This window comes from Mus pahari, chromosome 15, assembly GCF_900095145.1.
Source record: "Mus pahari chromosome 15, PAHARI_EIJ_v1.1, whole genome shotgun sequence".
NCBI classification, from domain to species: Eukaryota; Metazoa; Chordata; class Mammalia; order Rodentia; family Muridae; genus Mus; species Mus pahari.
Window position 1 is genome coordinate 70697338 of NC_034604.1, and position 23091 is coordinate 70720428.

Genomic DNA, 23091 nt, shown 5'->3' on the forward strand with positions numbered 1-23091 from the left:
TTTTCTTCTATAAGCCTAGAATAGAAAAAAAAAAATCAATAAAATGACTCCTAATGATATTCTGCTTTACTCATTGATCAGTACCTAGCCCAATAATCATAAGAGAAACTTCCTCTGGTAGCTATTGGGAGCACATGCAAGCAGATGAAGAGACTCACAGCCAAACATTAGGTGCAGAGAGAACCCAAATTGGAGATCTGCATCTGATCCCTTCATGCCAAACTCGGGGAAGGATTGTAGGAGCCAGGGGGGTTGAGGACACCAGAAGAATTAACTACAAGAGGAGACCTAGAGAATTAACTACACTGGGCTTATGGAGCCCAAAGACTGCATGTGTCTGCACTATGTCTTCTGCAAATATATTATGGCTGTTAGCTTGGTATTTCTGTGGGACTCCTAACAGTGGGAGCTGGGGTGTGCCTGACTCTTGCCTGCCCTTGGGACCCTTTTCCTCCTACTGGGGGCTTCTCCCAGCCCTGATATGGGGTCGGTGCCTAATCCTACAGTAATTTGTTATGCTGTGTTCAGTTGATATCCTTGGGAGGCCCACATTTCTCCAAAGGAAAACGAATGAGCAGTGGGTCTGGAAGAGAAGCGGGGACTGGAAAGAATGGAGGTCAGGATGTATGAGAGAATTTTTTAAAAGACAGACAGAAAAGGAAGAACATGAGAAAAGAGAACACTGGCAAGTTGAAAAGTTGGTGAGATGGTCAGTAGGTAAAGGCACTTCCTGGCAAGCCTGACTACCCAAGTTTTATCCCTAGGATCTACATGGTGGAAGGAGAGAACCTACCTCTCCTTTCATCTGTGCACTGTGGAACCCATGTCCACATACATATAAAACAATTTTTAATGACTAGAAAGAACCAGTGTCTGAGACTATACAGTCGGCATGGGTCTGTAACATTGTTTGGAGTTCATGTGCTGGCACTGGCAACAGGCACCAATGTTTGAAACCTATATACAAGTATTCACTATACAGCACCCACTTTTGTTAAATCTAGGACATTGTTTAAATGGGACTTGGTTAAGCCTAGAAATAGTAAAGCTAGATCCTCATTCTGTCTTAATACTTCAGTATGATCAAGTGTTTTATCCATTTTGCCTTGATGCTTTAGTTATGGTTGTCACTATGCACACTGCTCCAGCTGCATTGTGGGGCAGGAACAGATTGACCTCTTTCATCTCAAGTTTCAACAAGTCTATCATCAATAACTCAAGTACACTTTACTGTTTAATTATCTGTGAGCTCCTATAATAAATACATTACTCATGGCATGTTATACATTATACTGGATAGTAGGAACACTACAGGACACAAGGCAGACACAGGCACTTGTTCTCAACAAATCTGTAGCACATTCAGAGATAATACAAAGCAGTCTGTTACCTGCAGCTTCAAAAGTGCCCTAGGAGGGAGGCAGGGGACCTGGAAGCACAAAGGCACATATTCTAGTACCGGGAAGCCAGCCTGGGACATATGTCAAGTAGTGCATGGAAACACAGAACAGCTACATACCCCAGACTTAAGTTTGATCAGAGAAGCTGAGCTCCCAGGAAGATTGGGCACAAGTAAGAGGAAAGTACTACTTTTGTTGAGAGCTAAAATAGAAGAAGTTATTAGAAACAAGGCGGCAATACTGGCATGGTTGAGAAATGACGGGTAGGAGTCTGGCCTTGATCTTGAAAAGTGTGAAACACATGGTGGCACACGCCTTTAATCCCAGCACTCAGGAGGCAGAGGCAGGTGGATTTCTGAGTTCGAGGCCAGCCTGGTCTACAAAGTGAGTTCCAAGACAGCCAGGGCTATACAGAGAAACCCTGTCTCGAAGAAAAAAAAAAGTGTGAAACAACTGAAAGACCTACAGAGTGACATAATTTAGATTTGTATTTTAAGACTCCCTCCCTTTGGAGTATAGGTCTCCAACTGAGAGCAGGGTGGGAAACTGCAAACAATGGAACCAGGTACATGGCTGCATATTCCTAGGGAAGACGCAGAATGGGAAATGCTCCCATGATGCTGTGGATCAGGTATATATATGAAAGAATGCAGGAAGTCAAAAGTGGTGCATGCTACTGATGTAGGGAACTCAAAGGAGAGAATGAAGGCTGAGGGTACCTGCGTACATAACTTTCAGATATAGTTGGAGGTACTGTTCAAAACCTCTTTGACTCAGAGATCTAGAGCAAAACATTGTTAATGTGTAGCAGCCCTGAGAGAAGGGTTACCAAAGAGAAAGGGGCACAGAGCAGAGTCCCAGTGCCCACCACTACCTAAGAGATGGCCCAAAAAAGGAGTCTATGGGAAAACAACAACAAAAGACAACAAAGATAGGGCTCGGGTAAGAAGTGAGAAGGGGTATATTCACTTGGAGCCCCTCCCACTCTTGGGAGTTCTTTCTCAATTTTTCTTAATCTATATTCTCTCTGATGGGGGAAAAATGTGAAAATAAGCAGAAACCTTCAGAGTCGACAACAAGATAACCTTGGAAAGCAAAGCCTTGGGCATGATGGACCATGCAGCAAACAGGCTGAGGGCAATCAAGAACAGACAACCTGCAAAAGGCAGACTACGGAGGAAAGGGGCCAAGACAGTGCTAAGCAGCAGACTACGGAGGAAAGGGGCCAAGACAGTGCTAAGCACGGGAGATGTCCATTGTAAAGATGGGGTAGAACAGGTTAGGGAAAACGGAAGAGATAGAGCAATGATAGGCAGCTGACAGGATGTTCCCTGAATGTGACAAGGACTCTGGAAATGGGTTAGAAACATAATGCAGTCATGGGGTGGGGTGGGGTGGGTGGAATGGACAAGATGCCTAAGAGAAATAAAGTGACTCTTAATGCAACCATGTAACTGTCTCCAGTTGTGTAGACACAGGCTAACTAGATTATGCTAGCTGGACATAGCTGAACACTCAACTCTACTCAACAGCTGAGGATGCTCGCCAGGGAGTCCTGGGGCCAGACCCAATAAAGTAATAGTAACAAGAGTACAGAAAAGCCCTTAGTGTAAATCTGGAGTGGTCATACATGTCTGTGATCCCAGCCAAAGAAAGGCGGAGTCAGAAAGGATGCCACAAAACTGTGACAGAACAAAAGAGGACCCTAGCTGCAAAAGACAAGAACAGTTAAGTAGGAGGCAGAGAGCACAGCGCTGCCATTTATTCCCTCTTCCGCCTCCACACATCCCGGGCCTCTGCTCAGACTCCACTCTTGCTCATCTGTGTTTGGCTACGCACACTCACCCGCCAACATCTCCTCTACTGCTAGAATGTCAGCTCAGGGTAAACCACTGAACCTCCTTCCACTTCCTTATGAGAACTGGCTTTCCTCAATACTGCCCCTGCCCTACTCCTCTGCAAAGGATTTGCTCCAAGCCCATTTCCCAGCTTGGAGACTGGTCCATCCTCAACCCTCCAGGACCTGCATCCTGTTTCTGACATCCTGACAGGCTCACTCAGTCATGAATCATCACTGGAGTAGTCTCTCCACCTGCACATCAGCTCTCGTGTTCTGCACATAATGCTCACCTGTGTTCACTGCCACCTTAAAAGAGTGTTGTCTCACTAAGTAAGGAATTGGGCCCTAAGAGGTCCTTAGAGCCACTTGTGACAGACTTACAAGATTCTCAGTCTGTCAAAGTCCCAAAGATAAAGGAGCAAACTGAATTAACCCTAACTTAAAAAGAAAACTTGAAGTCAGTGCTGCTATCAAATTCTTTCCCCTTTATCACGCAATGCTTTAAAAACCGTAATTACTCAAATGCCACACAGCAGAAATGACTAATCTTACTATTTCTGTGCCCAGTTCTAGCACAAGTCTTCTAAGCTACAATTTAACTTTATGGTAGGAATCTGTGATATATCCATATTCTTGAATATTAATCTTTACTAGTCAGGCCCCTCACCCCGACCCTGTGTTCAAAGCCCAATTAGAGCCAGCAACATGAACATTATATTAGCTTTTTTCACTTAAAAAAAAAAAAAAGGAAAAAAGGAAAACTGTCACATTTGTTTTATTTTAAACAATATCTTTAAAAAGATAGACCACTAGTATTTCAAATTATTGTAACTTTATCATAAATCTAAAAGCCATAATTTATATACTACTTTCAAATTATTAGACCCAAACAATTTTAACAGTGCAAGTATGGCCATAAAAATTGCAGTGTTCGTCACATTCAGTGCCATGTGCCTATAATCCTAGTACTTGGGAGGGGCCGGCAAGAGGATCAAAAATACTGTCTCAAAAACAAACAATCCAAACCTGTAGTCCAAAAATAAGCTACCTGATAAGGAATGCTTACAGTCCTAGTACTTGGGATCTGATGCTCAGGACTCCAAGTGTGAGGCCTGAGATTCAAGAGTATCTCTGACTTCTGCTTCTTCGAACTCCAACTAAAACTGTATTGTTGGGTTGTTTTGTTTTCTGTTTTGTTGTTTTGAAACAGGATGTTACTCTGTACCCCAAGCTGGCCTCAAACTCACAGCGACAGCTTGCAAGCTTACTCAGTCTATCTGAGCACCATAACTACTTAGCACAATGGTGGCAAGCATCCTTGCTATATGCTATACACTTGAGATAACAATAACCCACAGTGAGGCAGATACTGGTTTCTAGACAGAGAAAACTGAGGCTTTACATAACAGACCTACGGACTCACTCAGTGACTACTGGCTCAAAAGCAGCTTATACGCTCGGCAAGTTAAACAAGTAGATCTCTTGCTGACCAGTGTTTGCCCTGATTTCAAGTTAGTTTTTAAAATCTGCCTGTCACTTAACTCTTTTGACTAGGTCAAATCTAAAGATATTAAGCGCTGACTGTTTATTTGTTTGTCTGTCTGTCTAGGCTTTTCCAGACAGGTTTTCTCTTTGTAATAGCCCTGGCTATCCTGGAAATCACTTTGTAAACCAGGCTGGCCTCAGACTCACAGAACTCTGCTTGCATCTGTGCTGTTTAATACAGGAGCGCCATCTAATTGCTTTGAGAGGAGGCTAGCCACTCTATCACCAACGGCTACTCATATGACCCTAAATACATCAGGGTTGTGGACTTGAGCTGAGATTCTATGATTAAAGTAAACATATGAACAGTCTGTTCAGTTAACTAGAATTTTCTTTATCTGTGAAACAGGGACACCAGATTTTCACAGAACATTTAACTTACATTCAAAAGTAAAAACAGAGAAAGTGCCAAAACTAAACCGACAATCATGACTTCTATTAATATTTTATCATGACTCATAATATTTAGATTCATACAATGGATTCCTACTACAAAACATAACACTCAATTTTATTTATTATTCACATAGCTACATTGACAGATCTAGGGAAAAATGACTTTGAAAGAGACTATAAATAGCTTCACAAGAAAATGTTATGGGAGCTACTGATTAGCAGTAATCCAAAGATTGGCCTAAAATAATTTATGACCCAACATGCACATGTACTGTGTGTATTATAATTTAAATAAATTATACGCATATGAAAAATGTTAACAGGGCTGGAGAGATGGCTCAGCGGTTAAGAGCACTGACTGCTCTTCTGAAGATCCTGAGTTCAAATCCCAGCAACCACATGGTGGTTCACAACCATCCGTAACGAGATCTGATGCCCTCTTCTGGTGTGTCTGAAANTGGTGGTTCACAACCATCCGTAACGAGATCTGATGCCCTCTTCTGGTGTGTCTGAAAACTACTACAGTGTACTTACATATAAAAAAAAAAAAAAAAAAAAAAAAAAAAAAAAAAAAAAAAAAAAAGAAAAATGTTAACAATAGAATCATTTAAAACAGAAATCTAAATGTTGAGTAAGAGAGTAAGTTGTAAGCAGCAGTGAAAACAAACACTGAACCAGACCCATGCTTAGCCAGCACAAAGCTCGAGAAATGTTTAACTAAGAAAACAAAACTTCAAATGACTGTCTGCAAATCGGGAACAATTCTAAAGCAGGTGTGCGAACTAATAACTAATTAACAAATTAAATTAAGTACATAAAGAAATATACAGAAATGCCAACATTAAACACAAATTTTAGGGCAGCTTTGGGGGGAACAGAAGTAGCAGAGCTGAAGCCACTTGGGTCCCCTCACACTGTCAGCATGCTTCACTTGTTAAAAGGGATAGTGTCAGGCGTGGTGGTGCACGCCTGTAATCCCAGCACTTAGGAGGCAGAGGCAGGCAGATTTCTGAGTTCGAGGCCAGCCTAGTCTACAGAGTGAGTTCCAGGACAGCCAGGGCTACACAGAGAAAGCCTGTCTCAACCCCCCCCCACCCTAAAAAATCATGTTTTAAATAAACAAGGTAAAATTTACAGTGAACCCTCCATAGCCAAGACTCCACATTCGGCATTTCCACCAACTACGAATGGGAAATACTGAGGGAGAAAAACTGCACTTAAACTAAACATGCCGTCTTTTTGTTAGCATCCCCCAAATAACAAATACAACAATGAGGGCTTGTTAGTAATCCAAGGACAAGTGAAAGCAAAAAGATGTGTGTAAATTACATGCAAACATTATTCCATTTTATACCAGGGATTTGTTCTTTCCTACAGACCTGGATTTTTGCCAAACAGAATCTCACTCTGGCCCAAGTTAACATGAATTTACTCTGTAGCCTACACTGGCCTTAAACTTCAAGTAACTTACTTTCTTTTTTTTTTTTCTTNAAGATTTATTTATTTATTATATGTAAGTACACTGTAGCTGACTTCAGACACTCCAAAAGAGGGCATCAGATCTTGTTACGGATGGTTGTGAGCCACCATATGGTTGCTGGGATTTGAACTCGGGACCTTTGGAAGAGCAGTCGGTGCTCTTACCTGCTGAGCCATCTCACCAGCCCTCAAGTAACTTTCTTATTTTGGCCTACCAAATGCTGGGATTATGGGCACAGCCCCTGTGGCATTTCTGGTTTTGTTTTATTTTATAATCCAGAGGTTTTGGAATACATTCTTCACAGGCACATTAAGGTATGATGTCTAAATCTGAAAATGTAAATACTATCCTAGATAGAATAGGTTTTCTGTAGATCAAAATTTTTCTATATGAAGATTACACGGGAAGCTGGGTGTGGTAGTGCATGTCTTCGCATTCCGGAGGCAGAGATAGGTGCATCTCTGTTGAGTTCAAGGCCAGACTGGTCTCTACAAAGAGAGTTCCAGTCAACCAAGGCTGTTAGAGAAATCCTGTCTCAAAAAAATGGGGGGGAAAATCACATAGGCTAAAGAGACGGCTCAGAGGTTATCAGTACTGGTTCCTCTCCAGAGGACCCAAGTTTGATTCCCAGCACCCACATGGTGGGTCACAATTAGCTGTAACACTGGTTCCAGGGAATCTGATGCCATCTTTTGGCACCAGGCATGTAAATGTTGCACAGACTAACATGCAGGCAAAACATCCATACAAATTAAAAAAAGAAAAAGAGAAAAAAGAAAAGAGAAGAGAAGAGAAAAAAAAGAAAGAAGAGAAGAAAAAAGAAAAGAAAAGAAAAGAAAAGAAAAGAAAAGAAAAGAAAAGAAAAGAAAAGAAAAGAAAAGAAAAGAAAAGAAAAAATACCCTGGGCTCAATGTTTAAGAGTAGCTGTAATGTAATGTTTATATGTAATGACATAATTAGGAAAGCAGAAAAATAAAATTGAGATGGATGAGATGGAACATTACTTCTTTCTTTTTTTTTTCCAGATTACTTCTTCAGCCATGCATAAGAATAAAAACAAACTGTCTAGTACATAGAACAAACTAAATCATACAGCTTTGGATATATGTGGCCAGTATTACTTCTTCTCCAAGAACTGACATGGAATACTAATAAGTCCTTAAAAGACTCTTGCTGGGCAAATAAAGTATTCATACACATAAAAATAAAAATCCAGAAGAAAAACAGCTGATCCAAGACCAAAACTAAATCTAATGCCCAGAGCAGACAGGAAAGTTAATCAGAAAGTCAGTAAGTTATTCTTCTTCAATGTTCATCAAAGATAGTGCAAGAAAGAATTCAGGACAATGACCACTGGCACTGTTTTAATGCAGAAAACAAATATAAAATTTCCCATAAAAGTAATACTTTGGCTAACAATTAAACTTCCAAACCAATGCTTTAAACCAATGAACATAAACCTTTGAAAGCAACAAAGAAAACATATACTGAATAAAAAGGTTTTTTAAGGTTTCTTTTCCTTTTATCTTAAACTTATCTAATCCTTTTTAAAAGTTCAAATAAAGCAGAATATTTGAGAAAGAAAGTGAAGGGAAGCTGGAGGCCCACTGGGAAGTCTTCTGATAGGCAGTGAGGTTCTCTCTAAGTACTGCTTTAAGAATGTCAGAGACCTAAAGTAATAGGACACAAAACAAAGAGGCTCCCTGAAATGACAGAGGTTGAAAGTGAAAGAAGGGCTTTAAAAGGGCAAGAGCTAGCTTATTGGGGAGAGGTTAAGAGGGACAGCCCGCAGATGAAGTAGCATGCATAGAGTAGAGGGCATCCACAGCCCCTCAGAAGCGGCAAGGCGGCTGTCCAGAGGTAAGGCAGGGAAAGAACTGGCCAAGGAGCTTGCTTGGGTTGCTTTTCATACAAACATCTCTATTCCAAGAGTATGCCTCCTGGAACTTACTATTGCCTACATTTATATGTTTTCATTTGCTTCCCTCTGATTAAGAAGTAAAATGACATGCTACTCAAATTGTTATTATACATGGTAGCCTGGACAATCACAGCCATTCAATGACAGTTGGTTGTATATGGCCTGCTCTCCTCAGCAGGGTCTACTACCAAAAGAAATGGTTGGTAGGACTCATGCATAATATGTCATTAGAGAAGGGGTAGGGGAGACCAACCTGCCTCTAGAAGCTCGCTGGTCCTCCAGGTAGCTCCTGTGTTCTGGCCGCCTACTGAATTACTGTGCTCTTGAACTACTGCAGCCGCCAATAAATTGTCCACATTTATCACTTCTGGGTCAGAGCTGGTGTCAGACATATCATAATGAGCTACAACTGGAGGTCCATCTAGGGAGGAAAAAAAATGTATACTTGTATCTAGCTTGTGGGGTAAGAAATACCTCTCCAATTAATTAAGAGCCACTAAATGTCAGTTGCCTTAACTATCACTGCATCTGATTAGAGCTGACTCTATGCATCTAGTATTTTGAACATGATGCTGAAGTAATAAGATAACCCAAGTTTACAAAGATGAGGACACATTTTGGAAAGAGGAAAGGGGTAGTACTTACTATGAGAGACAGAAGACACGACTGTAGTGAACACTGTAACACTGACTAATTTCTAAACAGCAACAGGGTTAGAAAAGCTGATGACTCCACAAAGAAAATGGGGGATAACTACAGTGAACTGTTGGAATCTAACTTAATGGCTTTAGAAAAATGAATCTGTTAGTAGCTAATATTAAAAGCTCCTAGTAGACTTGGAGAGGAAAATCACATGTACATTTTTTCATTTACTAAACAAAGTTGACATGAGAGTTCTGGTCCACTAACTAATTAATAACCTCCAGTGAGGCCCTTTAGCCAATAACAGGGATGTTACACACTTTACAACACTCTACAAAAAGACAATACCACAAAATCCATTCTCAGGATTTTGCTTTGGGTATTCTACAAGGGAGAAAGAATGTTAATATTTTCTTTTCCCTGAAAAAGATAAGCTCACTCAAGTAAAGGATAGCAACCTTGTGAGTAGGCTTTAAAGAAAGCTGAGAAAGCTCTTTTTGGAAAAATAAGAGCATGCTTCAATCCCCAAATCCTCTCACTGACTGCAGGTGAGTACCAAAGTAATTCTACTACAGTAATTCATGCTACAATAGCCCAGCAGTCATGCTTATAAAGTGAACACATGCTTTCAAATGATATTGCCACCCTTTTCTTAACACAGTAGCAAGAGTATTCTGAAACAGTTTTGCTTCAGGAAATTCCTCTACCCCCATTTTAGAACAAGCTGAAGGGAATGCGGAGTCCTATCCAACAGCTAGCTATGAAGAGAGAGCAAGCAAACTGATTTCTCCATTCAGATTTTTAACATCATCCAACAAATGAGTATCAAACACATGATTATAACACTCTTGCCTATGAATATATGTATCAGTGAATCAAAATATATCATACAATGAAGGTTTATTGCTTCAATACATACATCCATTGTATAAATTATCACTGAACAACACAGAATACGCATGGGGTATTTATCCCATATTTTATGTGGCAACAGTTTTTTAAAATAAAAAGTGATCAAACATAAGAAAGCAAATGAGTTGTCAGATGCCACTATATAAAGGACAGACACATCACAATATGAAATTCTGACGATCATGGCAATTTTAGTTGACTATTAAAAATAATTTCCAGTTCCCTTACGGGGTGATCAAGTTCACCAAAGCCCATAACATTTAACAAGATGGTAATGGATTTTAGTTCAAACAGCAAAATTTGTTCATTTGAGGTTTTTCTTTTCTTTAAAAAAAAAAAAGTGCATCTTTCTATAGAATTTTCGTCAGAGTTCAAAATGATTATTATGGAATCGTGATAGTGGGTGACGTCCAAATACTTAGGTACAGAGAGCAAGGGGGCCAAGTACAATATTGACTATGTGACCACAGGTTCGATTTTTGAAAGAGCTTTGTGTGTTTCTTCAGGTGTTTGCAATGAATTATTTACTGATTATTCTAAAATTAATATAACCAATAACAATTCAGAGCCATTTATGCGTGTATTCCCCTCCTCTGCCCCCAAATTGAAGAGGTCACCAGTCAAGTCAAAATTGTACTACTCCTACATGTATAATCATGCAAATAAGTATAAATGTATGTATACATGCAGAGTCACATCACCTACCCATGGGAATAACTTGTCTGAAAGTCTTCATCAGTAGAAAATACAAGCATAAACTTGTTATCTGGCTTCATTCTTGTATCTTCCATATTTCCAAACCGCACACCTTATAACTTAGCTTAAATTTAGTATTTATCATAAACAAAGACAGCAATATTTTCATATCTTAATTATACTTAACAGTTAAACTGCGTTCATTGTCAGTTTTCATTTCCAATGGATTCAGACAATGACAACTTAGAACTATACAAATTTTAGTAAAGTACTTTTCCAACTTTGACTTTCGGTGAGAAAGCACGGTTAAAAAGGTTTCGTGTTCCCAGATCCTCTTACACAATCATTAGTAAGCCACGACTAAGTAACTGTAAGGCACTGGCACCAGGGTATGGTCTCTAAACGTATGCGATATTAGCTAATTAATGGTGACACTTTGTGACATACTGACTCTCTGGCTGCACAGAATGTAACTATTTTATTACATTTACTATGGGAGTGTGTGAGAGCGCCCATTTGCATGGACAGGTCAGAAGACAACCTGCAGTAACCAGTTTTCTCCTTCCGTCATGTGGGTTCTGAGGGTTGAACTCAGGTCAGATTTTGCAAAAGCACCCTTCTCCACTGAGGCATTTTCTAACCCTTTATCTGCTTTCTTATGAAAACTCAGTGTGTTAACAGAATGCTCGAACACTGTCAGTTCACCACAGCACAGAGTACATGAGGACTCCTTCTCCTGCTCTCTTGATTATTCCTCTATGCTGTCTGAACAACTCAATTCCTACTCAGAGATTGTCTTCACTTCCAAGAATATTAAAATATTCACTTCAATAGGCCTGCATGGAAACATTAACTGTTTAAGATTCAATTATTAGCATAAGCATATTCCATACCACAAACAAGGCTACTCAAACTACATCCTCCCATCTGTCTATTGAAACCAACCACACCCATAAAAATCAGCACATAATGAATTTGCTAGTTTCTATAAAACATTAAAGATATCTCCTTATACATGTAAACTGAACACAATTAGTAACATCTGTGTGTAGTTTATCCACGTGCGACTTTCCCTCACTAATTGCTTTTGGGGGGCAACCCTGACAGCTAGGATTATAGACATGCACCACTATGTCCAGTTAAGAGAAATATTTTTGAGTGTCTTATAACTTGTTGCAATTACAAAGCAAGAAAAGTCTTTAAATCAAGAAGTCTGCCAACCATCTTTTATATAAGAACATTAACCTAAAGCTAGGGAGATAGTTCAGTTGTCAAGTACCTGCCTAGCATGCACAAGGTTCTGGTTTAATTTCCAGCCACACTATACACTGTGCTAGGTCTACACTAAGCTCCTATATGAACAGGTTCTAATCAATCAATCTCTACTCACAGGCTACACACAGGCACGTGCGTACACACACACACACACCTTGTGTACACAGATGCAAATGAACCAACCCTGAGTATCATTTCTCAGGCATCACTCACCTTTGGTTGTAGGTTTGAAACAAGAACTGTCACTGGCCTGTAACTCTCCAAGTAGGCTATGCTGCCTAACTAACAAGCCCTAGGGGGTCCTCCAAAATTACAAGACTGAAATTAGAAATTTACAGTATCACCTGGCTTTTGTTCCCTGGAACTAAACTCAGGTCCTCGTGTTTGTGCTGCAAGCACTTTACTAAGGGAGCTGTCCCCCCAGGCTGGTTCCAACTTTCAAAAACAAACACTGATGAATCTTACTGATACTCGTTCCTAATAAATCTTTCTGATCTTCAACCTTCTCCACTATTTCATATTAAAATGTTTAATAAAATTATTTTCTTTTTCAAATGTGTTCTAGGGCTGGTGAGATGGCTCAGTGGTTAAGAGCACCCGATTGCTCTTCCAAAGGTCCTGAGTTCAAATTCCAGCAACTACATGGTGGCTCACAACCATCCGTAACAAGATCTGACTCCCTCTTCTGGAATGTCTGAAGACAGCTACAGTGTACTTACATATAATAAATAAATAAATCTTTTTTAAAAAAAAAAATGTGTTCTAATGGAAAAAAAATCAAAACCATACAAAAAAACAAAATAAAATATTTCTTTAATACGCTTATCCATAATGAATTCTCTTTTCAAATTTAGTAACTAAAAGTATACCGTTGTATAACTAGACAAGGTAATTACACAATTTAACTGCTTTCCTATCCTCTTTTTTCCAGTACTGACTCTCATGAGTGCTGGGCACTACCATGAAGCTACACTCGCAGCCTTTTTAAAATTTTAAGACAGGGTCTAGCCTAGGCATCTATCTCCACCCCACTTCTTTCAGAACAGATGAAAAACCTAAGTTCCTTAGGTAGAAAAATATTAAAGAAAGACTCTAAGAGTGAGTCTTGAGATTTTAGTAGCAGATAAAAAAATTATTCCCATAGTGTTGCTAGTGGCTAACAAGGGAACAAAGTATAGGCTTGAAGAACCAAAGGAACAGGACAGACTTCAAGATACAAAGAGAGTGAATTTTAGAAGAAGCTACTTTTAAAAACACTAATCTTACTATATTCTAGAATACTAAAATACAAATTTATATTTGTAAATGACAAAAATGTTTGAGAATACTTGTTTTTTTCATTACCATCAAAGAAAAAAATACAAATCCAGAATCATTTGAATAAGTAAGGAAGTAGTCAAAGGAAGTCTTAGAAAAGAAATTATGTCAACAGAAAACAAAAGTAAAACAAAGAAGTGTTGTCTCTGAACAAGCAACCTTAAGTATAAGATACTGTGTGAGTATAGTTTTCTTCTGAATAACAACATAAAGCTATTTTAATATAAAAAAAAAGTCAAATGGGGCTAACCAGAAACAAAATTTTATGTACTACATTTTATGTTTAGGAATTATAGTGCTTTTAAAATGGTGCTTTTAAAATAAAAAGGAGACAGTCTGCTCTAAACTTTTTCCACTCTGCTCATCTCAGTTACTAAAAAATTTAAACTTCATAACATTCCAACCACGGAAATAGCTTTAAGAATTACACTGTCTCACACAGATAAACAGTAAGTCGTCATCTTGTTCAGAAGAAAAGTCCCTTATAATGGATGAAAGAGTTCCATTTATCACTTTGAAAGGAGCAAAGAGGTAAAGGGTACTTCAAGATACTCAGAATACCCAAAGAGCTCATCAAAAGAAAAATGACAGCATAAGGCGTCAGCACCTGTACAAAGATAAGAAGGTGCTGACTCAGTGAACCCAATGAAAAGATAAGGCAGTGTCATTTATAGATACTTAAAGGAACACACAGGCACAGAGCATTTGAAGACTAAAGCACACACTACACATGACCAGAGAGTGCAAGTATCACATACTAGTTTAACCATCTCTTCCAGTCCTCCTTGCTAAAGATTCATTCATTCAACATTTTACTGAGTTCTTTAAACAGACCCAGTCTATATTTTTCCATTTTCCCAAATACTCCCTGATTCTTTTAAAAGACATATATATGTAATGTATGTGAATACCCTATCTGCATGTATGTCTGCATGACAAGAGGACACACAGGACAGGTCATCAGATTCCAGTACAGATGTTGTGTGTGTTGCTAGGAATTGAATTGGCAAGCCAACGCTCCCAACCACTGAGCTATCTTTCCAGACCCTGATTTTTAACCAGTAGAGCACATAGACACCTTTATGTTTATAATGGCATTTTATCTTCCTTTCAATATACCAATTCCAATATTGAAAATCATCCTAAAAATACTGTGTAAAATCCATTTTTCTAACTATAAATAAATTATAGCACTACTAGTTTTATTGCAGAAAGATGTCTTGACTCAGGAATAGTCAATACGTAATATGAATTAGCCCATAGGAAATGACTAAAATTACAACAGAGTCCTCAACAGAGTAACAAGAAACATTTTTTTTCAAACTCTTTATTTGATCTATTAGTTACACTCCAGATGCACAGATGTATAAAGATTATAAAGAAAATGCAATAAAATAAAAACAGCAATTAACATTCTTCTCAAATCTTGAAAGTTCTAATAAAAATAATACATTTTGTGGCAGCCGTTCCCTTTTGTTTATGACACATCTGGAAGACTGTGGTGACCTACCACAGCAATCCAACCATCTACTCATGCTTACTGCTCTAGCCTGCTGCTCACTCTAACTTTCCTCCACGACAAAGGAAGTAAGAACAGAAATTAAGACTCCCTCCAAAAGCATAGAAATGAAGTCATTTTCAATGCTATCTACATTTATTAATTCATATACCTTCTAGGTAAACCAATACATTTCTTGTGCATACTATGATTAAAGGCACCTATGCCATTTTTGAAGAGGATTTGAGACAAACCTAAAAGAATAAAATATATTTAATAATTGTATAAGTTTAATAAATTTGATAGAACTATTTTAATACTATACATTCTAACACAAAATCATCTCACCACCCCATGCATTATTTAACCAATTTTTGAAAAGATTAAAAAAGTCTAAGCTAAATAAAATATAATAATACTTTTAGACGACTGCCTTTTGGTAAGACAATTTGCCTTTAATTTTTATTATCTACTTATAGGATAACAAGACACCTGCATACTATTTTTTCTATAACTGTAATGCAACTGCCATTAGGCAAAATCAACTACAATACTAAAAATGAAAATTAAGACCTGGTGTGATAATACACTATAATCCCAGAACTCCAGGTGCAGCCAGGAGTTCAAGATTATTCTTGGCTACACAGTAAGTGCAGGCCAACCAGCATTATAGGAGACCCTGTCTTTAAAATAAATTAAAAAATTAAGAAAAAAAGAAGAAAGTTATCAGTAAGAGCTGAGCAAGGTGACAAAGCCTGAAATCTCAAAATGGAGCAACGCTAAGGCAGGAGGATTACAAGTTCAAAGGCACAACAAGGCTTTGTTACTAACAACATAAAAAGTTATCAGTAATATCAATTAAAGATGCCTTGTTGAACAAAATGAATACTACATACCTTTTTCATTAATGGCAGTGTACTTGTTTGAGTTGCACACAGCAACTCATAAGCTAAGAAAAACCTATACTCAGAGGCCCTCTCTTAAATCCTGCATAACAGTAAGCAAAATAAATTCATTTGTATCTGGGGGGGGTTGTTTGTTTGTTTTGCCTTTTAAAGACAGGAACACATTATGCAGCCCTCACTAGCCTTGAACTTGCTATGTTTACCAAGCTGGCTTAAAAAAATCAGCAGACCCACTTGCCTCTGTCTTCTAAGTACTAGTATTAAAGACATGTAACACCGTGCCAGACTAGCTCTATTATATTTTTTTATTTGGCCTGTTACCAATAATTTATGTCCAAAGATACTGTCTTAAAAGAAGTCTTCCCCCACTCCATTAACTAACTACCATATCTAAGTTTATATGTGAGCAGACCATTTTCTCCCCCACAATCCCCCCTCCCTTTACGTTAGGAAGCAAGGGATGGGTATTGTATTAATGAATGACTGGATTCATTCTACCAGTATAGACTACAACACAGGAATTTGCCTCTAGCCACTCATCAAATATAATTTTGCTGACTTCAGGATTAAGCTGATAGGCATACATGTGGCACATCCCTGAGATCAGACTCGTTTTTGTTGCTCAGGAAAAACAACAAAGCAGAAAGTAATGAGCAAAGAAAGAGAGGAAACAAGGAAGGAGGAAGGAAAGGAAGGAGAGAGAGAAAATTAAAGGAAAGTTTCTTATTTTAAGAAAACGTCATGCAGGGGCTGGAGAGACGGTTCTTACAAAGTCAGGAGCAGCTGCTCTCGCGGAAGACGAGTTCAGTCCCCAGTACTCACACAGTGGCTGACAATCATCTGAGACTCCGGTTCCAGGGGACCCACTGCCTTCTTCTGACCATAGAGGGCAACGGACTAACCGTGGCACACATACATACATTTGAGCAAAACACTTATACAAATAAAATATTTTTAAATTAAAAACNCANGCAAAATATTAAATCCTAAGCTTTAATTTCTCATGTATTCTAAACTAAAATTTTACTTGAACTTTTTTTTTTTTTTTTTTTTTTTGGTTTTTCGAGACAGGGTTTCTCTGTATAGCTCTGGCTGTCCTGGAACTCACTTTGTAGACCAGGCTGGCCTCCAACTCAGAAATCCGCCTGCCTCTGCCTCCCAAGTGCTGGGATTAAAGGCGTGCGCCACCACGCCCGGCTTACTTGAACTTTTAAAGTTACCTCAATTTTAATAATGTGCATACACATACACACACATATACACACACACACATACACAGACACACACACATAGTTGTTACTGTCTCATAAGTGGCTCTAATTACCAGATTACTTTAATCTGCTAGTTAAGATTCTCTTAAAATGATTTGGTATAGAATATTTCAGAATGCTAAACTAGTAAATACCAAGGAGAAAACACACTGCAGAAAAACTGTCAGAAAAATGTTAAAATGGGCTGGAGAGATGGCTCAGTGGTTAAGAGCGCTGACTGTTCTTCCAAAGGTCGTGAGTTCAAATCCCAGCAATCACATAATGGCTTACAACCATCCATAATGAGATCTGATGCCCAATTGTGGTATGTCTGAAGACAGCTACAGTGTAATTACAAATAATAAGTAAATAAGTCTTTAAAAAAAAAAAAAAAAGAAAATGTTAAAACTTAGTGAGAGGATTATGGCCCTTTTGATGTCACAATGCAGTGAGGAAATTACTGGCCAGTAATCTAAGTGGGAGTAATAACATGTTGTCAATAAGTCTTCAACTTGATTGTCTAATTCTCTATCTATCCCATGACAAAAAACCACAAATGAAAACAACCACCTGATAAGATAAAAGATAATTCTATACACAGATGTTAAGAGACAGTACAATCCAAATAAAGGATGACACTCTGATATAAAAGCATTTGAGTAATGCCTGGATTAGTGTTGTGGGTTGAAAGATGCTTCCTGCCAGGACTAACCCTTTACAGAGTACAAATGCGGTTGCAGTTTCTATCACTGCTTTTAAACTGCTCTGCAACTATGGGAAATCACAGCAAATGAACTACTAGGCACTTCCATAACAGCTACACTGAAGGCAGTTTTAATAATCCAGTTCTTTAAATGTCTATAGTACAAACTCAAATTATTTTAAAGGAAGAATTTTGAATTTGTGCATTCTGGAAATGATGCTATCATTAGAGTAAATCTATTCTCAAAACAATAATCCTTAAAACAGTAGTAATGTATTATCTTTAAGGCACTGTGTGAAAATTAAATCAGAATAAAATTTCTGTAGGTTTCCACTGAAAAATTACCCTTAAGGCTAAAGCTAAGTCTTCAGACTATATAATGCCAAGTCTTACTCTAAGATAAACTCAATACTTTAGTATATATTCTTTGAATTGAATCAGTATTATGGAGTTTTCTCTTTCTACCAAAACTCACTTCTACAGCTTTATCCAAACTTTTGCAAAAAAGACTTCCCAAAATGACAAGTGTTTAACATCTCTTCAAGAACTTAAAACATTATCCTATCACTTTACAATGTCAACTATTACTTGAATCTTTCAATTCATTGAATTTTTTCCTTGTTTTATATATAGCCAAGGTGGTGGCACATGCCTTTAATCAACATTCAGGAAAAGGCAGGTGGATCTCTGTGAGTTCAAGGCTAACCTGGTCTACATAGTAAGTTCCAGACTAGCCAAGGGCTACAAAGTAAGACAAAAAAACAAAACAAAACAATCTATAGAGTTCTAACTCAACAACAAAATGAAACAATATCCAGTCACTGCAATCAATACCAGCAATAATTTTCTTACATGCCTAGTCCTAAAAGAATTGGGTTTTTTATTTTAAAAATAAATGTAATTTTCAGTCATGCTTAATATGTTAAATATTTTATCAGAAAGCAAAATAGAATTCATTAGTATATGTATGCATTAGAAAAGTCACAGTAACATGCTGAGATGAAAGCAGTATTTTCTCATGTCTATAAGTCTACTAATAAAATTTGTGATTCTAGAATGAAAGTAAAGACAAAGAAAATTTCTTTTAAAAACATCTCTCAATTTCAAGGAAAGATTGTTGACTAATTTAAAATTCAGTTAGTAACCTAAAAATGGTATGCTCCGTCTATTGATATAAAACTTAAAAACACACACACACATGTATGTTTATATATTCATATAGACTGACAAAGTTTGTAACTATACTTTCACTTCAGAGAAAATCTCAGCAATCATCAGAAACTCCTATATTGTTACAGGGAAAAAAATCTTAAAGTTTAAACCTTATCCCAATAGATTGAAAATAAGGTTCATAAACTTTGAACTCATTACACAATAAGTACATCAATCTACAAAGATATTCTTAGGCATAAACATATTAAACCTTCCACGATTAACTCACAATTCTCATATACTTATATCATGAAAATTAAAAAATTACAAGTACTTAATTCAACTCTTCTTTTGAAAAAGAAAAACCTTGGCTCAGACTATTCCTGTTAATTAAAAGTTGCAAATGTTGCCGGGTAGCGGTGGCGCACGCCTTTGATCCCAGCCCTTGGGAGGCAGAGACAGGCAGATTTCTGCGTTCAAGGCCAGCCTGGTCTACAAAGTGAGCTCCAGAACAGCCAGGGCTACAGAGAAACCCTGTCTCGAAAAAAAAAAAAAAAAAAAAAGTTGCAAATATCTGCATGGTCACTAAGTGAAAGCTACTTGGCATGTGTGAGGCCCTGGTTTAAAGCTCAACACCACGGGGCTGGTGAGATGACTCAGTGGGTAAGAGCACCCAACTGCTCTTCCGAAGGTCCGGAAGGCAGAGGCAGGCGGATTTCTGAGTTCAAGGCCAGCCTGGTCTACAAAGTGAGTTCCAGGACAGCCAGGGCTACTCAGAGAAACCCTGTCTCAAAACAAACAAACAAACAAACAAACAAACAAAAAACCCTGTCTCAAAATTAAGTGGGGGAAAAACAGTGATTTTTTTTCCACACAAAATTACTGATCAATATTAAGATGAATTACAGGTTTTAATTTTTTACATATAAAATTCTAAATATGTCTAATCTACAAAATACAAAATATTTTTTTTCATTGATATGAAGGGAAAGGCCAAATTTCTCTTGCATGAAAAGTAAAAACTTAAAAACCAGTTAATGGGCCTAGTGAGATGGCTCAGTGGGTAAGAGCACCCAACTGCTCTTCCAAAGGTCCTGAGTTCAAATCCCAGCAACCACATGGTGGCTCACAACCATCCGTAAGGAGATCTGACTTCCTCTTCTGGAGTGTCTGAAGACAGCTACAGTGTACTTACATATAAATAAATAAATAAATAAATAAANAAATAAATAAATAAATAAATAAAATAAAAAGCAAAAACAAAACAAAACAGTTAATATTAGCAAAATTACATATCCCTAACTGAAGATTTTCATGCCAATTTAAATGTCTCTCACCATACTCCTACAAATCCTCAAAAATATGTTTTTAAATCCCACATACAAACATATCTACCATCCTGCAAGACTTTTCTTTGTTTTTGTGTCAGGAGCAGAGCACCGTATTAGATAGCCAGGGATGACTTTGAACTCCTGGTCCCCTGCCTTCCTCCACCTCCCCACTCCCGGGATTAGAAAGCTATTCTATATAACATGTCTAACAAGCCTGACAATCCTGCCATGCTTATTCCCTTTGGAGACCTTTAAAATGACCAGAGATTAGTTATTTTTAATCTAAGGAGTAAAAATAAAATTAAACTAATATTAACTAAATATTTTCACTAGAAATTTTAAAGTCCATTCAATTCAACTGACTGTTTTCTACCAGGGTTAATTTAAAGCTCAAGATTAAAGTTGATTTATGTAATGATGAGAAATACAATGTTGCCCAATAAGGACAGTTTCATTTTCCATTGTTTCAATTCCTTACAGTTAACTAAGGACCAAAATAATAAAGGGAGAATGCGGAGATGACTAACTCACAATAATATCCACAGTATTCTGAGGAGTGTGATGCAATCTTCCACAGCCCTGAGCTCAAGCTCTGAATCATCCCTTAGTTCAGAGTATCCCCAAAGAAATCTGCCATGTCAGTTAGGAGACTGTTCTAATATCCCAGTGCCTTTGTCCAAGACACCTTTGCATACAGCCCAACGTTAGGCCAGTGTTAGTCACCTTGACATGTAGGCACTGTATCTGTCATCTTACTACATCATAATAAGGGTGAATATAGTCCAATGGGATAGTCTGAGACAATAACTCAAATAGCTTGTCAGTGTATTTTTATATATTTTTCTATCTTATTGTTATTAACCTTAATATGACTAACTTATAAACTAAGCTTTATAATAGAGATGCACATACAGGGGTTGGGGGGAATAGTATATACAGGGTTCGGTGCTGTATAAAGCTTACAGTATCCACTGGAAATCTTAGAACACACCCTCTCCCAGTAAGGGGAACTACTACACTATTTTTCCTCTTGAAGAAAAATCAACCTGCAGTAAGTGGCCTTTATCATATTGCCCCCTCCCCTTAAGGAAGGATTTCCTATAACCCAGACTGAGCTCTAACTCTTGATCCTCCATCCTCAACCTCTTAAATGCTGGGATTACAGGCCTGCAGCATCATGCCCTGATGTTCCACACAGTATGTTGCATAGTTGGTTAAAAGTAAATATTTATCAAGAAAGTAATACATGCTTCTCATGTACAATATAATTTAATGAAGACTGATAACAAATTCATTAAATAACTAGGAATCCAAATGCTTATATAGTACATTCTTTCATAATCTTCATAGAAAATTTGAATCAAAAAAATCAAACAGGATTTGAATCGGAGTGAAGTTTGTGGAATGGATGGTAAGAGAATCTCAAGTTACCAACCACCTATTTTTACTGAGTTGTTTTTGCTAATCTTTTTTTATTCATACTTTTCTTTTATATGAACATAAGGAGAGAATCATTCCTTCCTATTGTTGTAAAAATACGTTATGTTCCAACCTACAAAATAAAACACAAGCTAAACTTGTGTTTATCAAACTGCTACTTTCTGTTTTAAATACTATTTTGTTTGTTTTTAGAAATGGTTTCACATAGCCCAGGCTAGCTTCAAGCTCCCTCTATAGCTGAAGCTGGCTTTGAATGCTTGGTCTTCCTGCCTCCCTATCTCCCAAGTGCTGGGATCATGGATATATGCCGCCAGACTCAGCTAAAACCTAACTGAAAACAAAACAAACAAAAATCTGTTTACTATGCAATCTTTAAGTAGCATCAAAAGAAACATTTAATACCAAAAGTATACTCTTTACTTAATCCATAAAGAAGAAATACACTTTAATGACTAGTTCATGGGTGATTCAGAAATTTTCCCATTTTTAGCAGTATTAACTAGAAAACTACTGTCTTTGGGAATTCTACTACATTGTCAACCTTCAAACAGGCAAGGAACATGAAAAGTAACAAAGCACTGTGGCAGTACTTGCAAGTTGGGCATCAGCATTTAAGCACCTGACTGGGTGAGGGGGAATTCTTGGAGTAACCAGCCATGTTTTGGGCCCCTGGGTTCAAGGACTGCTCATGGTCTTAACTGGTGTCAAAATGAGTTAGTCTCCCGAATACATTCAGGACCTCTGACCTCTGTATGTCTCTGTAACTTAGCAAAACAATCACTTAATCTTCTAAAACACTGCCTCTAAAGTTCCTATCACACACCATGCCCCTTTGTCAAGTAATCCTAGCATTTCCTGTTTCCTTGAGCGCACATTCAAATCCGACCGCAACTGATGTCAGCTTTGAAACACTGAGACCACTGAACAAAACATTAATAATCTAAAAAAAAAGTGTATTTTTACCTCAACACACTTAACTCAGCAAACTGGCAACAGCATTATTTTTGGTTTGTTTGTCTTAAGCCTAATAGATACAGCACTGGTGAGCAATGTTAAAATTCACTAACCAAGCCAAAGTAACTTATTATAAAGAAATTATAAAATAACTAATAATATATGATATTACTCTTTTTCATAGCTTCAATGGTCTATCTGGGAAAATGTGTTCTCTCACTTATGATGGAGTTTAACCCGTTTTTAGCCTTTGCTAAATTAAGAATCTGGAGTGGCTTAACAATACCACTAACCAGGATGGCTCCAAGATATTTAAAGATTACTTTGCTTTTGAAAGTTTAAGATAATACTTAATGTATAGTTCTGGTTGAGAACCACTGTGTACTTGAATATTTTAACTGTGTTGGCTTTAGAATTCTAAACTTTTTTTTTTT

The 23091-nt window shown here is 37.7% G+C and overlaps 1 protein-coding gene across 4 annotated transcripts in view; it reads right to left on the bottom strand.

Annotated features, from left to right (window-relative positions):
- The window catches only part of C15H18orf25 (chromosome 15 C18orf25 homolog), an 85636-nt gene that overhangs the window by 16125 nt on the left and 46420 nt on the right, over positions 1 to 23091 (bottom strand). For 2 of the 4 annotated variants that reach the window (XM_021214499.2, XM_029546732.1), the window contains exon 3: positions 8836 to 9003. The exons of the other annotated variants lie outside the window; for them this stretch is intronic. In XM_021214499.2, coding sequence (XP_021070158.1) covers positions 8836 to 9003 — 168 coding nt within the window. The remainder of the gene's footprint in view (positions 1 to 8835; positions 9004 to 23091) is intronic. 4 annotated transcript variants of the gene reach the window in all.